At 41.5% G+C, this 21,532-nt stretch overlaps 1 protein-coding gene across 2 annotated transcripts in view; it reads left to right on the top strand.

Moving 5' to 3' along the window:
* The first annotated feature begins 4,475 nt into the window (after nt 1-4,475).
* LOC131012914 (zinc transporter ZTP29-like) overlaps nt 4,476-21,532 on the top strand; it is a 92,465-nt gene continuing 75,408 nt past the window's right edge. Inside the window, exons 1-5 of one of the 2 annotated variants that reach the window (XM_057940886.1) lie at nt 4,476-4,594; nt 5,069-5,127; nt 5,331-5,423; nt 5,513-5,602; nt 5,702-5,785. In XM_057940886.1, the coding sequence (XP_057796869.1) occupies nt 4,522-4,594; nt 5,069-5,127; nt 5,331-5,423; nt 5,513-5,602; nt 5,702-5,785 (399 nt within the window). In that variant the 5' untranslated portion in view covers nt 4,476-4,521. Of the gene's footprint in view, nt 4,595-5,068; nt 5,128-5,330; nt 5,424-5,512; nt 5,603-5,701; nt 5,786-21,532 lie in introns of those variants that run through there. The other variant, XM_057940887.1, reaches the window with a different exon arrangement.

The raw sequence follows: 21,532 nt of genomic DNA, 5'->3' as shown, positions 1-21,532 counted from the left end.
ATATGAAGATCTTTAGATTTGTAATCTTAGAGAAGATTTGGCATTTAATGCCATGATTCCATAATCTCTACACCCTCAATCCACTTGGCAACTTGGCAATTAGGCACATGCTTATGAGAATTAAAATATTAATGAGAGAGAGTGGTGATTGAATAATGAAGATAATTATGAAATGTTACAGATTAATGAAAGGCCATAGCATAATTATTCATGTGACCAAATTTAAAATAAATATAGCACTAATATTAGTGCACTCACTCAATTATAATATTCCTCATCATGGGAAAAATAATTTGAAAATATTTTGTTTGAAAAAATTCTATAAATCGGCATTCTTTGATTTCTCGGTAAAAATAAATCGCGCCTCAATTAAAAATTCAAGCGCTAAAATTCTCAATAAAAATCATAATAACTCACTCATAATGGCACATGTAACAAAAATCACATAATCAATCAGTCACGTAAATTCACATAACATCACGTCAAAGCAATCGTCAAAACAAGGACAACTAAACTTGTCTCAAACCGACTCTTTTTATCAGGGGTTCTCACTCTTTCTTTCTCGACTCTATTTCTAATCATTATTCCTATTTTCTTAATAGGACAGTCAATCTCTCTGATAGCTCGGTATCCGATAACTCTATATCCGGTATCCGGAAATTAAATAAAATCTCAACTCAACTCAATCAGCATCTCCACTCAACTCATTTCTCCAAATCTCTTCACTCTAACTCAATCATTGGTTTTGGTCAGCTCATATCTCTATTTAAAAGACACTCTGTCTTATCTAGAAATAAAATAAAAAAATAATCTAGCATCTCGATATCTCGGTACTCTCAATAGTGTTAAGACACTATTTCTAATAAGGAAAAGTACGGGGTGTTACATCCTACCCCCTTAAAAAAAATTTGTCCCGAAATTTGAGTCATTCACTTTTGAGAAAAAGCTCAGGTTACTTCCCTTTCATTTTCTCTTTGAGTTCCCATGTTGATTCTTCTTGGCCGTGATGTCTCCATTAGATCTCCACCAAAGGAATCGACTTGTTTATCAATTATTGAATCTTCCGATTCAGAATAGCATCAGGTCTCTCCGTAGCTCAAATCTGGTTTCAGGGGCACTTCTTCTTGATGGATGACGTGTTTTGGGTCAAACACATATTTTCTAAGTTGAGATGCATGGAAAAACGTCATAGACGTTCGCGAAGCTTGGCGGCAACGCAAGTTTATAGGCCATAGGGCCTATTTTCTCTAGGATATCATATGATCCTATATATCTCGGTTTGAGTTTTCCTGTAACTCGAAAATGATACACTCCCCGAGATGGGGAAAACTTACAGAAAACGTTGTCTCTAATGTCAAAAGAATCTTTCAACGATTACTCAATTGTTGGGTTTTCTTTTCTCGATTTTGACAATCGATGCCATAATTCATGGTTATGTGGTCCCACTTCTATTGTGGAAGTCTCTAATAGGTGTAATTTGAATAAGGTTGCCAAAGTGGCGCCTTCACGTGTTAACACGTCAAACATCTTTGTACGAAAGATGCCATCTCTCGCTTCATATTCTCCTATCAAAGCGTCGTTTCCGTCTCGGTACATTTTCATACTTTCCGCATGTGCGGTGTAAGGGGTGTCATGAACTTCACTCGGGATTTCATTCTTCAATCCTTCTCTATCAAACACTCATAGTCTTCTTCATTCGGGATGGCATTACCGGCCGCTTCTTGATAACCTTCCACTATCTCGGTTCAAAACTTTATTCGCATGTAACACCCCGTACTTTTTCATATGTTGTGAGATAGTGTCTTAATACTATTGAGAATACTGAGATGTCGAGATGCGAGACTATTTTTTTCTTATGACCAGATAAGACAGATTGTCTTTTAAACAGAGATATGAGTGGACAAACCAATGATGGAGTTAGAGTGACGAGATTTGAGAAATGAGTTGAGTCAGAGATGTTGATTGAATTGAGCTGAGATTTTATTTTATTTCCAACTACCGGGAATAGAGTTACCGGATACCGAGTTATCAGAGATTGACTGTCCTATTAAGAAAATAGGAATAATGAGTTGGAAATAGAGTCGAGAAAGAAAGAGTGAGAACCTTGATGAAAAGAGTCGGTCAGAGAGACGTCTAGTTTGTCTGTGTTTGCCGACTGCTTTGACGTGATATTATGTGAATTTACGTGACTGATTGATGATGTGATTTTCGTTACGAGTACTTTTATGAGAAAGTTATTATGATTTTTATTTGAGGACTTGAGCACTTGGAATTTTAATTAAGTTTCCAAAGCAAGTGCGGCTTATTTTTTGTCGCAGCCCGCCCTAACTAGGGATAGTTAGGCCGAGTGATCCACGACTAGGGATGGGGTTAAAGAAGAAGGGGAAGAAAAGGGGCGTCATTTATAACCGTAAAACTTACTCATCTTAATAAAACTCGTCATTTTTACTCATTAATACTCAATTGAAAACAGTCTATGAAAGACAACATAAAAACTTAATTAATATCATTAATCCAGTTGTACATCATATGAAACCATTCTCTTAAGACTCAAAGTATGACATAACATACTATAACATCATAACTATTTTGCAGCGGAAAGTAGCTAGACATATATATGTATGAAGACATATTCTAGACAGGTTAACTTCGTTTATTAACAACCCTGGAGACTCCGCTCCTTGCAGCACCATCACCACATCGGCTCAACCTGCACATTTAGAAAACATATGCAGGGCTGAGTACAAAAGCACTCAGTGAACACATGCCAAATATCTCATTCTTATAAAGCTATAAATATTGTCATTGCCATTTCATATGCATAATACAAGGAATTTGTAGAAAGGTCCTGTATTAGCTAAACTCATTTTCATTTCCTCAAAGTTGTCTGCGCAGACTTTTCTCATCAAGTATGAATCATATCTGTTATAACATCAAGTACTGAGAGGGAGGCCTCCCTCTGCAGCACTGTGATCGGCCAACCCGCTCGATGACTCACGACCACCTCAGTGTACACAAATCCTTACTAGTATCTACACTAGCATAGGACCGAATTCTTCATCTCAAGCAGATAGATAACATACCAAAACATCAAAATTTTGGCAATGCAATAACTTCAATATAACATCCTTCATATAATAATTCCCTTCATTTCATAAAGAATCATTCATCATTTGATCATTTTCATAAAATCGTAACTTAACAATTATATCATGTCATTCATTTCATTTCGTATAAGAGGCCTGCATGCAGGGGATCTCTATATACGTGTTTAAGAAAGCCCACCTCGTTGTGTCTCTGTATCAATGAGTAACGTCACTCTCTCCTTCAAGTCGTTACTCCCCAAAAGGACCTTCATCGTTATGAAGAATCGGTGAGAAGTTATAAAAGGAAACTCGATTAATAATCTAATCTCTTTTATGAAACATTAGTATCTCTAATGTTCATCTCTCTAGGTTGTTAATCAATATAACCATTATTCTCTCTTGTCATTACTCATTAATTATAACATCCTTATGTTATAATTAGCAACGCTTCAATTAAAAGAAATAGTTAACACATCCAAAAGTCCACTTTCTCAGCAGATCAATTCGCTCTCATCTCGTCTAATTAACCAATTAGAAAGTTAAACTTTCCATTAGGCAGGTATTTGATTCACGAGTCAATAGGAATTTACTACGCTCGAATCCTAATGTCACTAGGAAATTATAATGATAACTTGATGATATATCAAAGTATTCACTAAAATTTCGGCATGACCTATTTGTACATAGAGTCAGCCACGAGATTTCAACGCGTGAATCACACCACGTGAACTCGTCTATCGACTTAAAACTTAACATCTTGACATCTCTTCAAAGCAAACCAACAATTCAAAATCATCAAAACTCTTTATCAGTAAACTATCATTTATACTCGAAACCAATTGTTCGAGTGTCAGATACCAACATTTATGTGCGTTAATCATAACTCTCACACTCACTCCATTTAGACACATAATCGATATCAAACTCAAATAATAAATTATATCTTATCAATTTATCATGCTCATAATTCTCGATTAAATATCGGACTTTGTAATTAAATAATAAATTCTAACTTTAATTAATTAACATGCTTCTCTAATTTATTTATCTCATTTAAACTAATAAATCTAATCCATGCTAATTTATCATACTTAGCCATTTTATATGCATTTCTCATGCAATTCAAAAAGCTCAATAACTTACTAATCATGCTCATCTCATAAATACTCAAATAATTCATATAGTCTTACTAACATAGCATTAACTCATATGCACTGCTAGTTCACTTACATGACTTCACATACTCTACATATCTCAACTTAATAAATGATCGAATAATTAGAAAATTTGTATTTAATGGAAATAAATTCCCAAAATTTAAATACAAATAGTTTTAATTATTCTAAACACATTGGCATGCTCAAATTAACTCAATTAAAATCGAGCATCACTTGTGTTTGAAAATTTGACGAGTTGAGTTGCGTATTTGGGGGAGATGGGTTTAATGGATTTGCAGGTTTTAGTTGCGCTTGCACTTTCCCTTCTGGGTGGTTTGAGTACCTCTATTGGTGAGTGAAACAGTAGTTTGAAGTTTGTGAATTTCACCAAAGCATTTCTATGTATAGTCCAAGAATTTGAATCAATTTGGGGATGACGCATGCATAATAATCTACTAGGATTGCCAATTCCTTATCATTTTAGAGTAGTACATTTATTTGCTTTTTTTCTTCTTTCCCGCTGCCTACATATTCTGCAGATGTTATAGGTATATGTAGTATTTGGCAATTGGCATCAAGTGGCTTCTAGTTTCAATCTGCAATTCTCTAGCATTTTATTGACTTTTCAACTTATTAATAGTAATAAGTTTCTTCACCTTACCACTTTCCTTTTAGATTGGAGTTGCTAATAAATAGTTATTTGTGTTCAAGTGTATAAGGGATTTCATTGTTAATTTTGGTATCAGAATGAAGCTTAGGGTAGTTTCTATTATTTGGTATCAGCCATGAAACGAGTTAATGCTTCACGGTTTCATTTCTGAACAGGAGCACTTTTTGTTGTCCTTAGTGAGACTCCAAATCTGAAGACACTTGGGCTCTTACAGGTAAATTAAACAATGTGAGGCGAAACAGTATTGTCTTATGTTGAAATTCTGGTAAAAATTAACTTTTCTAAGATTCAGTCATCCAAATTGTAGTTTCGAAATGCTAATGGACACCCATGTTCTGATAGCTTTATTTCAAAAAGACTGTATAAGTTTTACTTTGAAGTAGCATTTTTTGTAATTTGGAGGATTTCCTTTGATAGGGTTTTGCTGCTGGGCTGATGCTGAGCATATCTTTCTTAGACTTGGCTCATAATGCCATTAATTCCATTGGCTTCTTAAAGGGAAATCTATGGGTATGGTCTTTCTGTAACCACTCTTAAATCATGTCTCGTCTTTTGTCTAGTGTCTGATTTCCTTGATTGCCGGTAAATTGGCCTCTTAGTTCTTTGCAGGTGTAATTTTCTTTGAGGTGATTGCCAATTTCATCCCCGAACCAAATCTTGCACCCATTTCAAATGTGGAGAAAAATAAGGTTCGTTCTGAAATGTGTCATTATTGACAACCAGTGATATGAGTTATCTACTGGACTGATTATTTGGTTTTTAAAGAGCCATTTTGTGCTTCAAAACAGAAAAATGGGGATGAACGTAACAAAGATATCATGAAGAAGCATCGTCGTCAAGTCTTGTTTAGTGGAATCATCACTGCCGTGGGTGAGTTAGTTGTATGGTAAAGAAATGATCTCATTAGAGGTAATGTATGTTGTTGATTTCTTCTTGTTTTTTGGGTGCCTCCAGAATATGAGACTTCATTTTTATTTAATAATGTGGAGGATTTTGGAGCACGTTCTTCTCTAATGAGTTTGCTGCTCTCGGAGGTATGCCTCCCTACTTTGAACTTGTTATCGCCATAGTGTTTTTTGACAGATAATGATTATATGCAGGCTGATGAAGAAAAGCAGTTGTTAGCATGTTCTTGCAGAAACGGGAACATTAGTGGTGTTGGAGTTACAAGCAGTGGACATTCAAACGCCTCATTTTACAGCGCAAGTGCAGCAACGGAACCGTGGTTTGATGAGTGCTACTTTCGTATCCCTTCCAGCCCAAACCCCATGCTGCATTATGCTGCTGATATTCTTAGTCGAAACGAGACGTGTCAAAATGATGAACTGTCAAAAGCTTTCGTTGGACGTGAGCACTCATGCTGCCCAAAATGAGAGACTGCCTCTGAGAGTGATTGTGCAAGTCTTATTCTTTGAGCAGCTGCGGCTGCGACACATTATACAGAGGAGTACTCCATCGAACTCATGAAAGTCGACATGGGAGGTGCAGCAGCAGTATTGGGTGCAGCAAAAGCACTTGGCCAAATTAAGCCTGCTGGAGTGGAGGTGGATATTTTTCTTTCTGGCTAGATGTGTTTGCCTTCCCCTTCTTGTTTGACTACATCTTGGGTTTGATGTAGAATGTTTGTATGATGATAAATAATATTTGAAATTAATGAATGATATTTTTATTATTTGTGTATATATTTAAATTATTTAGTATGAATTTTTAGATTTAATAAAATATTTATTTGAAAAAATAGAAAATTTAAGTATAACTGCAAAATTAAAATAAAAAATTAAAAAATTCAACGAATAGACAACGCGCATGTTCGCGTTATCTATTAGCTGATAGACAACGCGCATGCACATGTTGTCTATTAGCTGATAAACGACGGACGCAAGCGCGTTGTCAATTAGCTAATAGACAACGTCTATTAGCTAATAGACAACATGCGCATGCGCGTTGTCTATGCGCTAATAGACAACGTGCATGTGCATGTCGTCTATTAGCTAATAGACGACGAGCATTGACTCAACTAGAAACACCTCTAAGTTGACTTGCAATAGAACAAGGACATCCTAGTGATGGTAAGTTGACCCAGTGTCATCTCTCAAGGAAAGTCTTTAAGGGCTTTTAGTAGTATCGTAGGAAAAACAGTAAAGAAAGAAGTAAAGAGTTGAATTTTAAAAACTGAAACTTAAACTTAAACTTAAATTGAATTAAACTTGACTTGAATTTAAACTTAACCTAGACAAGAATTTAAACAACTCAAATTAAACCTAACTTAAGAAATTAAATACTTGTAAATTAGAAACCAACTAATCTAGGCGTGAAACTAAAGTGCATAATTTAAATTGCATAATTAAAAAGAAAGCATAAACATGAATGAAAAACGTAAACATGATTAAACAGAAATAAATTGAATTGAAATACGAAATACCGTAAACGTCTTGAACGTGTAATTGTGTCACGCAATCACAATCCAAGAATTAAAACTAAACAAAACTAAATTGAAACCTAACAATTAAAATCGACACTATGAAAGCAATTAAATTCCTAAGCTTCGGATGCCAACAGATCTCAAAGATGGAGTCTAAAACTAGGGCAAGGGATTGATTGTTACAACGAAAAGTATGGCCCTATTTATAGACTTCAAATCCTTCTGGATCACCATGGAAGTTGCCATGCAAAGTAGAACTCTAAAGGCAATAGAATCGTGGAAAAGAAGGTATGTCCAGCTGTGACGCGCTCTACAAGTCATCTCCACCCTAGCGGAAATCGCGGCTCTCACCAGCGGAATGGCTTCCGCTCTGGCTCTCGCCAGCGGAATGGTGATTTCTCTGCTATCGCCAGAGGGACGGTGATTTCTCTGCTATCGCCAGAGGAACGGTGATTTCTCTGGCTTCTCGATTCCGCTGTAATGGCTTTTATCCCCTCTGCTCTGACTTTTGACTTCTCTGGAGTTGACTTCGCTACACTGGCTTCTTGATTTCGCTGACTCCAGAGAAATGGTGATTTCTCTGACTCCAGAGAAATGGTGATTTCCCTGGCGTTTGATTCCTCCGCACTTATAATTCCAGCAGCGAAGTGATTTCTCTGGCGCTTCGATTCCTCTGGCGCTTCGATTCCTCTGGCGCTGCTCTGGGTTGGTTCCGCTGCTCTGGCTCTGGGGCATTTCTCTGGCTTCCCATTTCGCTGCTCTGGCAAGCGGGGCTTTGCTTCTCTTACATGCCAGAGTATGCACAAAAACACAATTCTTAGCCCAAACTTTCCAAAATTTGCACTCTTCATCTCGAAAATCTAAATCTCCTGCAAAACATAAAATAGACCATAAAACGCACCAATTTCCAGAAGATTCTCTTTAAAATATGCACATGCAAACCCCTAAAATTAGAGCAATTAAGCATAAATCAACCCCCCTCACACTTAGCCTTTTGCTTGTCCTCAAGCAAAATCCGTATGAATCCTAGGAAGAGATTGATTTCAACGATGCTAATTTCCAATCCAAACAATCACAAAGTCAATTCACAATTTTACAATCAACACACATCTCTCGATCATGCAAGTAATGAAAGGAACATGTCGCTGAAGGCGAATTAACTCACGTTGACCGGCACACCTCCGTTGCCGACGTTCTCGGTGGCTTCGACCAGGTAGAGCCTCCGGTGCAGCAGTTTCCGACCTCCTCCGTGAGCAGCAGCAGGCGTTCCGTGAGCAGCAGCCGCCGTGACCAGCAAAGGAGTTGCAGCAGCCGGCGTTCCGTGAGCAGATCTCCGTTGAGCAGCAGCAGCAGTCGGCGTCGTCTCCACCTACGGCCCGTTGCAGCAGAGCAGAAGAGAGGAGAGATCTGCACCGATCGTTGACCGCGTCGGAGGAGCAGCGACAGCCGCTGAGACGCGCTGCCGCCTGCCCCAGATCTCGGAGCTCGCTGCGCGACTGTCTCTCGCCGATCTCAGCTGCGCGACTGCACCGCCGCTCCCAGCTCGTCTACGCGGCGCTGCCTCTCTCCACCGTACCGGCGACCGGCGTCATCGGCAGCCCTCTGTGTCTTCGCGGCACCGGCTATCCACAAGCCCGGCGACCGGCGTCCCCTTGGCAGCAGTCAACCAACAGGCGGTGGCTGCGTTTCTGGTGGCCAAACTCTGGTGGCCGGATCCGACAGCGTGGTGGACCGATCTGGTGGCTAGTGTCTCCTTGGCCCAACCTCCACAAACAAGGTCCCAAAAACAGCACACCAGCTGTTTGACAAAAAGCACCAAAGACTGATTTTGCTATGCGTTGCTCCCTTGTTTAGCTGCTGTCTGTTTGCTTTTCTGGCTCTTGCTGCAGGAGTTTTTTGGTACCACATGACTTCTCCGGGAGGTCTGAATCTCCCAATAGTTTCGAACAATTTTGCCTGCAATAATTCCCCTATGAATGACTACACAAAGACTGGTGCGGGCTTGGCTGGCGGTAACGGAGCAGATTCTGCTTTTGTGGAGGAACGAGAAGTTGCTATACCCAACGCCACAGCTATCTCAAACCCTAATGATTCGGATGTGGGGGCTGATAACATGCCCAAATCCAAATCGTATGCTGATATCACGATGAACAGGCCACCGAGACGTCCCGACCTAGCTGCTCATCGGTTTCACTCATTACGTCCCACCAAAGAGGGAGAGCAGTTCTCCTTAAAAGTTCCACAGCACCTATATGCGCAAGAAGTCAGTAAGGAATTCTCTCATGCTATTATTGGTCGTCTTTTCCTTCGTAAAGGAGACAAACCTCAACCTACATTGCTTCTCAAGGCAGAACTTCACAAAATTTGGAAATTAGAATCTGAGTGGCAACTTATTCCTCTTGGGAAAGGGTATTATACGCTGGTTTTCCGGACTCCTGAAGACAAAACTCGTGCTAAAGCCAAGCCGGTCTGGGAATTATCTTGTGGTCATGTACGTCTTCGAGAATGGTCCAAACACTTTGATCCATTTAAAGAGAATTCTTCCATGGCGAATGTATGGGTGAGGATACATTATTTGCCAATTGAGTATTGGCATCCTGAGATTCTAGCCGGGATTGGGCGGTACATTGGTCATCCTATTAAAATTGACGGAGCCTCGGCCCGTCGTGATTTTGGGCAGTTCGCGCGCCTTCTTATTGAGTTAGATATGTCCAAATCCTTTCCTACTACTCTCTTAATTGATAACGATTCTTTTTCGTTCTATGTTGAATTCACGTATGAGAATTTACCTTTCTATTGCTCAAAATGTAAACTTACAGGACATCCCACCGAAAAGTGTCGGAAAATCTCCGTTAAGAAGACGGTTGTGGAAGAGGATGTTCAAGATAGAAGTCAAATGCCTTTGGTTAAAAATGGGAAACAGTGGCAACCTATCTCTGGTGATGCTAGAGACGAGAGAGAACATGAGCAGGAGACAGCCAAGGGAGATAGGCCAGTTGAGGTGGGTTCGAGAAGCGACATACAGGTTTCCCCAGCTCGTTCGGACCCGGGATGTTACTCACTTCAGAAAAATGATCACCATAAACAGTTAAGCTTGCCGGTTTCGGCGTCGAACAACAGTTTTGCCCTGTTGGATAACGAAGGCACTGAATTGCTTGAAGAACCGGAGCAGCAGCGGCGGGTACCTCTTTCTAGGGGTAAATCTTTGGATGATTCCAATTCTGCTGAACACTACGGCCCTGATAGGTTGGCCGAGTGTCTAAAACCTTGTAAAAACTCGGTGTTTGATCAGCCAGTCAACATTTCTGCGATCAATGATGGACATATCTCGGAGGAGGTTTCGGATGAGGATGAAGAAGTGAACTATGACAGCAGTGGGAAGTACGTTTCCACAACGGATGATATTGCTGTTAATAATGCCTTGAAAGCTCAAAGACTTGAGCAGATTTTGGCGATAGCTAAAGCGCCCATGCCAGAAACAGTTGCTCCTGCTAAGCGACGAGGAAGACCATCCAAACAGGACAAAGCTGCTAGGGCAGCGGAGAACACAGCAAACAGGCCAGCGGACACAAGCATTAAAAGTAGACTTCGTAACACGGGGGATACGTCGCGTACTTTTGTGATTGATACAAGTAATAGAGACAGCGCTCTAGCCATGGAGAGCGTCGCCAAAGAGAGCTGGGCGGAAGAGGTTGAAAGAAGCGGAGCTGCCTCCGCTAACATAAATTAATTCTGATGAATATTATTGCATGGAATGTCCGTGGTTTAACGGATGAATCCAAACGTCTGCTGAAGGAGCATTGTAATTCTTTTAGCCCGGTGGTGTTGGGCATTCTTGAACCGAAACGGGCGTTTCGGAAAGTTAGACAGAGTTACTGGCATTCGTTGAATCTTGTCCCGGTGCATCAAAACTGCCGGTCTTCTCGCTGTTCGAATATTTGGGTTTTTGTTCACTCTTCTGTTGTTACTAATGTTTTGTTCTCTTCTGATCAGGTGGTTATGGTGGACTGCCTGTGGCATAGTTATGATTTTCGTATTGCTTTTGTTCATGGTTCGAATGACCAAAATGACCGCCGTGATCTCTGGCATGATCTTCTTCGTTTCGTTTCTGGAAAAATGGTTTTCATGGGCGATTTTAATGCGGTGAAAGGTGCTCATGAGCGTCTGAGTTTAGCTTCGCCACATAGAGGTTCTTGTGAGGAGTTTTGTGATTTTATTGATAACTCTGGCTTTATTGAATCCCCTACGGAGGGGCTTCGATTCACTTGGTCGGGACGTAGATTTTTACCACACCATGTGGAATCTGTTTTAGATCGTGCTTTGTTTTCGCAGGGTTTTGCTGATCTCTGGTCGTCGTTGGTTACTGCTGTCCTGCCTCGCCTCACTTCGGATCACTCTCCGTTGGTGTTGCAATGCAAATTGACAAACCCTACTGGTCGGAGGCCTTTCCGTTTTCTTAATATGTGGACCTTGCATCCGACCTTTCAGGAGATGGTGGCGACCTCTTGGAGGGAGACTGTCAGCACACGCTGCCCGATTTTATGTGTTATGTTGAAATTGAAAAGGCTTCGTAAGGAGATTGGGGTTTGGAATAAAGAGGTTTTTGGCAATGTGGATTCCTCCATTTCTTCTCTCATGAAACAGCTTGAGACTACTCAGGGGAAGATTTCTGCTTCTGGATATACGAACGATCTCTTTGATGAGGAGGTTAGTCTTCAGGCAAAGCTAAATGTATCGTTGACACATAAGAACAGTTTGCTTCAGCAAAAAAGCCGTGCGAACTGGCTTCGGGATGGAGACAGGAATACTGAGTTTTTTCACCGTTTGACCAAGTTCAAGAAACGGAATGCGCCTTTCACTCGCCTCAAGATTGATGGTAGAGAGACTTATGATGCCACTATTATTGAGAATCATATTATTGACCACTTTACGTCTCTTTTCGCTGATGATGGTCGACCTTCTGGAGATCAGTTAGAGATTGATGCGCTTTTTGAGTCGGGGGTGTCTGATGATCAGAATGCGCGGTTGGTGAGTATACCCGATGAGAGTGAAATTGCGGCGGCGGTTTTTAATATGGATGCTTCAAGTGCTCCTGGCCCTGATGGTTTCTCTGGTAACTTCTTTCAAAGTTGCTGGGATGTGATTAAAGCGGATGTCATTGCGGCTGTTCAGAATTTCTTTCGCCATTCTTATTTACCTTCTGGGTGTAATTCCAGTACGATGATTTTGATTCCCAAGAAGGATTCAGTCGACACTGTTGCTGATCTTCGCCCGATTGTCCTTTCGAATTTCTTATTCAAGATTATCTCGAAGATTCTTGCCTCTCGTCTTGGCGTGGTGGCTGCGTCTCATGTTTCTGACAATCAATTCGGCTTTATTAGCGGGCGTAATATTCATGATTGCATCATGCTCAGCTCGGAAGGTTTCAACTGTATGAAACGCACGGACAGGGGACGTAATATGGCTTGTAAAGTTGACATCCGAAAAGCCTTTGATACTATTCGATGGGATTTTATCTTGCAAGTTTTGCGAGCTAATCACTATCATGAGAAATTCATTTACTGGATTTCTATTATTTTCAGCTCGGCGAGGCTCTCTATTCTCTATAATGGTCAGCTGCGGGGATATTTTGCTTGTTCTCGCGGAGTGCGTCAGGGAGATCCCCTTTCTCCGATTCTCTTTGGAATTGCGGAGGATATCTTGAGTCGGCTTTTTAGCAGCTGCGTTGATTCGGGGCATCTAGAACCTATGCTCTATAGTCGAACTTTTCAGTTCCCTACTCACTTGTTCTATGCGGATGACGTTATGATCTTTTGTAAAGCTACGGTTCGGAATGCTAGAAAAATTCATCAGATCTTTTCGTACTATGACTCTCTTTCGGGTCAGCAGTGTAGTCTGGAGAAGTCTTGCATTTACTTTGGTTCGGGAGTTCTCAATGACAGGAAAAGTGCTATTCATCGTGAGCTCAGTTTCACTTCCGGGAACCTTCCTTTCAATTACTTGGGAGTTCCGATTTTCGTTGGGCGTCCGAGAGCTTCTTTCTTTCAGGCAATTCATGATAGGATTGTCCAGAAGTTTGCTCGATGGAAAGGTCGTCATCTTTCTATGGCTGGGAGGCTTTGTTTAGTCAAGTCGGTTATTCAGAGTTCGATTGTTCACTCCATGATGGTTTACAAATGGCCAAAATCGTTACTGCACTCCCTTGACAGGAAATGTCGTAATTTCGTTTGGTCGGGAAATATTGATAAACGGCCCAGCTGTGCTGTTAGTTGGGGTAGAGTCTGCTCCCCCTTGAAAGAAGGCGGCCTCGGCATTAGATCTTTTACGTTAATGAACAAATCTTATTTGATGAAGCTGGCTTGGAAGTTAATTCAGGGAACTGTTTGGGCGCATTCCATTCTGAGATCGAGATATCTAAACAATTTTGGGGTTGCAAAGGATTCGGTGTCGAACTCTTCTGTTTGGATTGGGATGAAAGAAGAAGTCAATCAGTTGGTGGATGATTCTTATGTTTGTATTGACCGTGGTGAGCATACTTACTTTTGGCGGGATGATTGGCTTGGGTACAAGCTTGTGGATAAACTTAAAATTCCGATATATATGCATGATTTTCTGAGCTTCTCGGTTAGTGATTATTTTTATGATGGTGTTTGGCATTTCACGACATCCTTTGTTTCTCGTTTTCCTGATATTGTGGATGATATTCTGCGTATTCCGATGGGCGGCCAGAGGGATACGAGATTTTGGAAACAGTCGGTTAAGGGTGAGGTTTCGGCCTCTTTGGCTTTTTCTAATATTTGCCATCGTTTTCCTGCTGTTAGCTGGGGCAAATGGATCTGGGAGGACTTTATTCCGATGAGGCGATCTATTCTCTGTTGGCGTGTCCTCCATGGGCGCTTGCCTACTATTGATGTTCTGATCCGGCAAGGGTTAATTGCGCCCAATGCTTGTTCTTTGTGTCTCCAAGATAGTGAGACGATTTCGCATGTGCTTTGGGAGTGCTCGTGTGTTCGCCCTATTTGGACTGATTTTTTAGGTTGGTTTGGTAAAAAGAATCTCTTGGGGTGCATGGATATTCATTCCTTCTTAGTTCTGGCTTGGAATCTCTCTTGGAGTTCCCAAATTGGTTCTTTTTGGAAGGCGGGAATTATCACTCTGATGTGGCGTATCTGGTCGGGACGCAATGCGCTTATTTTTGAGGATTTGTGCTTTGATAGACGTGCGGTTTTGGCCTTTGTCAAGGCTTACTTTATGGAGATTGATGGGGTTTTCCGGAAGTTGGGTAATATTTCTAATTCTTGGGCTGACTATTCGATCACTCGTGCGATTGGGGTGAGGAGCCGTGCTGCTCCTCCCCCCTGTATGGTGGAGGTTCACTGGTGGCCTCCCGTTGGTCAATGGATTAAAGTTAATACAGATGGCTCGGCGGCGGGAGCTCCTGGAGTTATTGCTGCGGGTGGGGTTTTTCGAGACAAGTGGTCTCATGTCCGAGGTTGTTTTCATTTTAAAGGCGGCAACGGCTTTGCTTTCGAGGCGGAATTGTTGGCTGTGATCTATGCTATTCACATTGCTCATACCCGAGGCTGGCGGCATCTGTGGGTTGAGGCTGACTCTATGTATGTGGTTCACCTTTTGTACTCTCGCTCGAGTGATGTTCCTTGGAGATTTAGGGCGTTTTGGCAGCATACTCTTCGCCTGCTTCGGGATTTTTCTTTGATGGTCTCGCATATTTACCGTGAGGGTAATCAACCGGCAGATATTATGGCCAATGATGATCGGCAGGAAGGCTGGTGGCCTTTTGCGATTGAGGAGATTAGGATTGCGGTTGCAAGGGATATGTCGACGCATAGTCATATCCGTATGGTTATATAAGCAGGTTCGTTGGTTCCCTTAGGCTTTGGTTGGGTTGTTTTCTTTTGTTGTTGGTCTCCTGTTTTCTTTCTTGGTTCTTCTTCTTCCGGTTTTCTTGAGCCGAGCTTCTTAGGGGTGATGGTTAGGCCGGAACTCCTGAAGTTGTCTCTTCCCGCTCCTGAACCGAATGTGAATCTTTCACGAGTACTCTTTTTCCTTCTAAGGTCTCTTCTTCTTAGAAGGTTTTAATGAGGCTCGGTCTTTTGTTTGCTCTCTTTTGCGCTTTCTTGGATGTTTTGTACTCTTTTACTTTTCCATTAATACAAGCCTTATTCTCATCGTTCATGCAAGTAACTCAAAGTTTAAGAAGCAACAAAAGAGTAATGTAAGCAATTCGATCAGACCCAATTCTCCGCTAGAAGTGAATTCCCTAATGTGATCGCCTTTATAATCAATATCACCATTTTTCACACTTTGTGTGCTTAAGATTTTCGACAGTTGAGCCATAATTCGTGAAATAAAACCATTTGGATGTACTCCAAAGTCTTTTCACGTGGTTTCTCATGCTCATAGTTAGACTAGAGGAGTAGAGACTCAGAGCTGTCACATTTCAGAACAGGCCAGATGTTTCAGAGCTGGCAATTTTGAAGTTGGCAGTTCGTCCAACATTTTTCACATTTCACAGATAAGATACGATCGTAGACAATCACAATGACAACACTCCTTCTAGCATCTACCGGACAAATCACGTTTTACTTACTTACAATCATGTTGCAACAAAACTCAAATTCTTTGCACAAACAAGAAACATATATCAAGAGTAAAACAAGAATAACCACCATTCATTCACAAACCCGAAATTCGCATCGAAAACCATCTACTCTTCCACAAATTCATAAAAATTAGCAAGATTCGAGACCAAAAACTAAGCATAGAATGACTAATCTTGCCCAATTGAAAATATAAGCACAATAAAACACCCCCCACACTTAAAGCATGCCATGTCCTCAGGGCACAAAAGAAATAAGAATAGAGGAGAAAACGTCCCTGATTATTGGCATGGGAAAACTGAAGCATCGTGAGAGGTGGTGAAGAGGGGAATTCGCGGTCTGTGGCAGAGTGGAGAGTATAAAGTGGCCACACTAAATCCGGTCAGCGCTGGCAGAGCAGCGCGGAGAAGTGCAGCGCGGAAAACAGGAAAACCTCCAGAATCATAGTATCCGCAAAGCAACCGAAGCTTAGGAAAAGCACAAAACAAACAACAAAAAACAAGAAAAGAACAAGAAAAACAAAATAAGAAAAACATAAACAAACCAACGGTGGGTTGCCTCCCACCAAGCGCTAGAGTTAGAGTCGCCAGCCCGACGTAGAGGATCCCTTAACCAAAATCGCTATGAAACGTCAGCTGACTTAGTCCTCGTGAAAGCACATCATCCTCCAGTTTAGCTGCGGGTCCTCTTAGTGAGCAAGCAGAGCTCATCACATTCATCATTCTCTCGAACCAAGAGTTATGTCGAGATCTCTCCTCTTTCTTTTCTTCCAAAGGTGGTGCACTCTGCACTCTTAGCACGACATTATCCTTGCACGGCAGTACATCAGCCCGTTCTTCCTCAACGGTTGCATCCTCTTTCATGGTAGTTGATACCTCATGAACGGCATTAACGTCGAGTGGAAGTTTGGCCAAAAATTGATCTTCAATGGCCTCCTCATCCTGCAAATTATCAAGAAAATTTTGTATAATTTTGTCCTCTTCCGGGCTGGTGCACATCAGCTTCTCCTTAGCAGAATTCTGGCGCATGCTGTTCGGAGCTGGGGCGCTGTTCAGAGCTGTTCGAAGAATTTCTGCTCTGTCCTCCAGCGGCAGAGCTGGAATAGTCAGCGCTGGCGGAATCGGCATGGATGGAGTAATCAGCGCTGGCGGAATAGGCATAGATGGCGAAAGACAGTTAGCTCTGAAAATTTCTACTTCTTCCTCCTGGTCAGCAATCTCCACAAGAGAACAGATATGCATTGAAGAGTTAGAAATAATAGGCTTTTTATTAAAAACGGAGAATGTTACCGATCTACCAGACCCGGCCATGCTCAAAGTTCCAGAACCCACATCAATGCGCGTCTAGGTAGTAGCCATAAAAGGCCGACCAAGTAGAACAAGTTGCCCATTCTTTCCTATAATGCTATGCCCTGCCTCGAGTACCACGAAATCGGCTAGCACCGTGATTCCTCTCACCATGACTTCAACATCTTTTAAAATACCACGAGTGCTACAATATGCCCCATCAGCTAGTTGAAGTCTTATTTTCGTGCTTTTAAGCTCCTCTTCCTTCCTGCCCAATTTCTGAAAAATAGCATACGGCATCAAATTGACTGCCGCCCCCAACTCTGACATGCCCGTGAATTCTCCAGCTCGACCCAAACCAATACCAATAATGAAACTCCCTGGATCTTCTTTCTTTGGCAATGGTTGGGTTGGATCAACAATTGATGGTGGCAGAGGCGGGCTGGGCTTCGGTGGTTGATATGGCGTACTTGATTTGTGAAGTTTCTGCTCTGGCCTTATCAACTCCGGCGCTTTCCTCTGCTCTGTCATCCTTCTCCTCTGCTCTGGCTGCAAAGCCAGAGCTGGCAGCCTAGTCTGCTCTGGCATCCTCGCCAGAGCTAGCGCTTGATGAGTTTGGCTCTGCTGCTACTGTAGCTGGTCCAGCGCGCCCGACAGTTGCCCCACGGTGGTCTCAAGGCGTTTAATAGTGGCAGCCTAAGACTCCATGCTCTGCTTGCTAACCTCCATAAACTCTTGCAATGTATCCTCTAGAGATTGTTTTTGCGTTGGAATTTGCTGTGCACTCTGGAATTGATTGCGCTGAAAGTTTCCTTGCTGCTGACCTCTCCATCCGCCATTGAAGTTCTGCTTTCCTTGATTATAATCTATGCTCTGCGCAGGGATAGGTGCAGCTTCCGTATGGCTCATCTTGAGCTGCTGTACTTCTCTCATGATTGATGCTAATTGCTTTTGCATCTCAAACTGGTTCGTCACAGCGCTGGCCTCAACTCTCTTTCCACAGACTGATTTCTGCTGGGAGCTCTCGGCTAAGGTTTTGAATATCTCATTTAGCTCTGCAGCAGTCTTCCGAGCTATGTTCCCTCCTGCGGTGCTGTCCACCATAAATTGGGCAGTTTGCACTAACCTATCGTAGAAAACTTGCATCAACATCACGTTGGGGAGTTGATGTTGCGGGCACTGGCGGAGGAGTTCTTGGAATCTATCCCATGCTTCATGTAGGGGCTCGTCCACTCCTTGGGTGAATTCCATGATTTGCGTCCTGAGCTCCTGTGTCTTGTGGCTGGGATAGTACTTGAGCATGAACTTTTCACACGCTTCTCCCCACGTAGTGATAGAGTTGGGCGGCAGAGACAACATCCAGGTCCTTGCTCGGTCTTTAAGTGCATAGGGAAAGCACTTGAGCTTGAGTTGGTCCTCCGTGAGGCTAAGCAGTGGTATGGTTTGCACTTAGGTGCAAAAATCCCGAATGAATTGCAGGGCATCCTCACTCGGCATCCCGTAAAACACCGGCAGCAAACTTGAGTCATTTGGTTTGAGATTGTAGTTTCTCACGGCGGTAGGGAGCACGATCGCTGAAGTGCTTGTGTCTCCAATTACAGGCCTGGTGAAGTCTCCCATGTATTCCATGTTTTGTGCCATCTCCTTCTTCTCCTCGTTTGTATTCTGCTCAATGCTGAAATTAGCAGGGCTGGCCTGGTCTGCGCTGGAGCTGGCAGCGCTGAACTCGTCTGAACAAACATTAACAAACGGATCAAACGCACGGGCGAGAAAGAAAAGTAAAAACAAAACGTAAAGTAAAGAAAGCAATTAAAAACTGAAAAGAAAAGTGACACAACTAAACGCCTAAAACTTTCCCCGGCAACGGCGCCAAAATTTGACTCAACTAGAAACACCTCTAAGTTGACTTGCAATAGAACAAGGACATCCTAGTGATGGTAAGTTGACCCAGTGTCATCTCTCAAGGAAAGTCTTTAAGGGCTTTTAGTAGTATGGTAGGAAAAACAGTAAAGAAAGCAGTAAAGAGTTGAATTTTAAAAACTGAAACTTAAACTTAAACTTAAATTGAATTAAACTTAACTTGAATTTAAACTTAGCCTAGGCAAGAATTTAAACAACTCAAATTAAACCTAACTTAAGAAATTAAATACTTGTAAATTAAAAACCAACTAATCTAGGCGTGAAACTAAAGTGCATAATTTAAATTGCATAATTAAAAAGAAAGCATAAACATGAATGAAAAACGTAAACATGATTAAACATAAATAAATTGAATTGAAATACGAAATACCGTAAACGTCTTGAACGTGTAATTGTGTCACGCAATCACAATCCAAGAATTAAAACTAAACAAAACTAAATTAAAACCTAACAATTAAAATCGACACTATGAAAGCAATTAAATTCCTAAGCTTCGGATGCCAACAGATCTCAAAGATGGCGTCTAAAACTAGTGCAAGGGATTGATTGTTACAATGAAAAGTATGGCCCTATTTATAGACTTCAAATCCTTCTGGATCACCATGGAAGTTGCCATGCAAAGTAGAACTCTAAAGGCAATAGAATCGTGCAAAAGAAGGTAAGTCCAGCTGTGACGCGCTCTACAAGTCATCTCCACCCTAGCGGAAATCGCGACTCTCGCCAGCGGAATGGCTTCCGCTCTGGCTCTCGCCAGCGAAATGGGTCGCCAGCGGAATGGTGATTTCTCTGCTATCGCCAGAGGGACGGTGATTTCTCTGCTATCGCCAGAGGAACGATGATTTCTCTGGCTTCTCGATTCCGTTGTAATGGACTTTTGCGATTCCGCTGTACTGGCTTCTATCCCCTCTGCTCTGACTTTTGACTTCTCTGGTGATGACTTCGCTACACTGGCTTCTTGATTTCGCTGACTCCAGAGAAATGGTGATTTCTCTGGCGTTTGATTCCTCCGCACTTATAATTCCAGCAGCGAAGTGATTTCTCTGGCGCTTCGATTCCTCTGGCGCTTCGATTCCTCTGGCGCTGCTCTGGGTTGGTTCCGCTGCTCTAGCTCTGGGGCATTTCTCTGGCTTCCCATTTCGCTGCTCTGGCAAGCGAAGCTTTGCTTCTCTTACATGCCAGAGTATGCACAAAAACACGATTCTTAGCCCAAACTTTCCAAAATTTGCACTCTTCATCTCGAAAACCTAAATCTCCTGCAAAGCATAAAATAGACCATAAAACGCACCAATTTCTAGAAGATTCTCTTTAAAATATGCACATGCAAACCCCTAAAATTAGAACAATTAAGCATAAATCAAGCATGCGCATGTTGTCTATTAGCGCCCCCAATAGACTACACCCACTTATATGACATGCAATTTTCAAATAGATGACATGCTTCGCATGTTGTCTATTAGCATTTTTCTTGTAGTGTGCACTGCTAGTTCACTTACATGACTTCACATACTCTACATATCTCAACTTAATAAATGATCGAATAATTAGAAAATTTGTATTTAATGGAAATAAATTCCCAAAATTTAAATACAAATATTTTTAATTATTCTAAACACATTGGCATGCTCAAATTAACTCAATTAAAATCGAGCATCGCTCGTCTCCGGCCTTATGACTCGTGGCCTTCATCAAATTTGAACCTCGGTTTTCAAATAAATCTAAGTAAATTATAAGTGCAATATTTAATAAATATAAACACATATATAAACTCAAATCATTAAATAAAAATCAAATATCCACATCCGGGCATCAAACCATTCGGTCCTCATGCTTCTCGTTTTTAACATTTGCCCAAAATTTCGAAATTAATCTAGCATGCTCATGTGATATCGTATAACACATATACGCAATAATATTCATCATGCAACGTCCCAAACTCCACGAATTTAAATAATCGTACTCTTAAAATTTATATAATTTTCGTGCTTGGAAAATTATGAATTTAATATATAACGATCCTAGCATACCCCTAAGCACAAATATCAAGTCAAAACGATCAAACAAAAATCGAAAGACGAGCTAACGGACGAAATGACGGGCTGACCTCGTGGGTTTCATAGCTACGGTTCGTTCTGTTCTTACTCTCTTCATTAAACATGCTCAACTATATACTAGGAACAACATATTAAAAATTCACGACGATCCGACATCGTTTCAAAATAAAGTCGAGAAATCGACGTTTTTCGACGTCAACTAAATTCAAAAATCTAACCATCAAAACGTAGATAGTGATGAACGGGGCTCGTCTTCTCGCTCAAAACGGAGCTCAAAAGCTTGAGCTCAAGCTAAAATGAAAATGGCGTGAAGTGTGTG

The sequence above is a fragment of the Salvia miltiorrhiza genome, chromosome 2 (assembly GCF_028751815.1).
Source record: "Salvia miltiorrhiza cultivar Shanhuang (shh) chromosome 2, IMPLAD_Smil_shh, whole genome shotgun sequence".
Lineage (NCBI taxonomy): Eukaryota > Viridiplantae > Streptophyta > Magnoliopsida > Lamiales > Lamiaceae > Salvia > Salvia miltiorrhiza.
The sequence above is the reverse complement of the archived record's forward strand: the minus strand, read 5'-3'. Positions and strand labels throughout refer to the sequence as shown.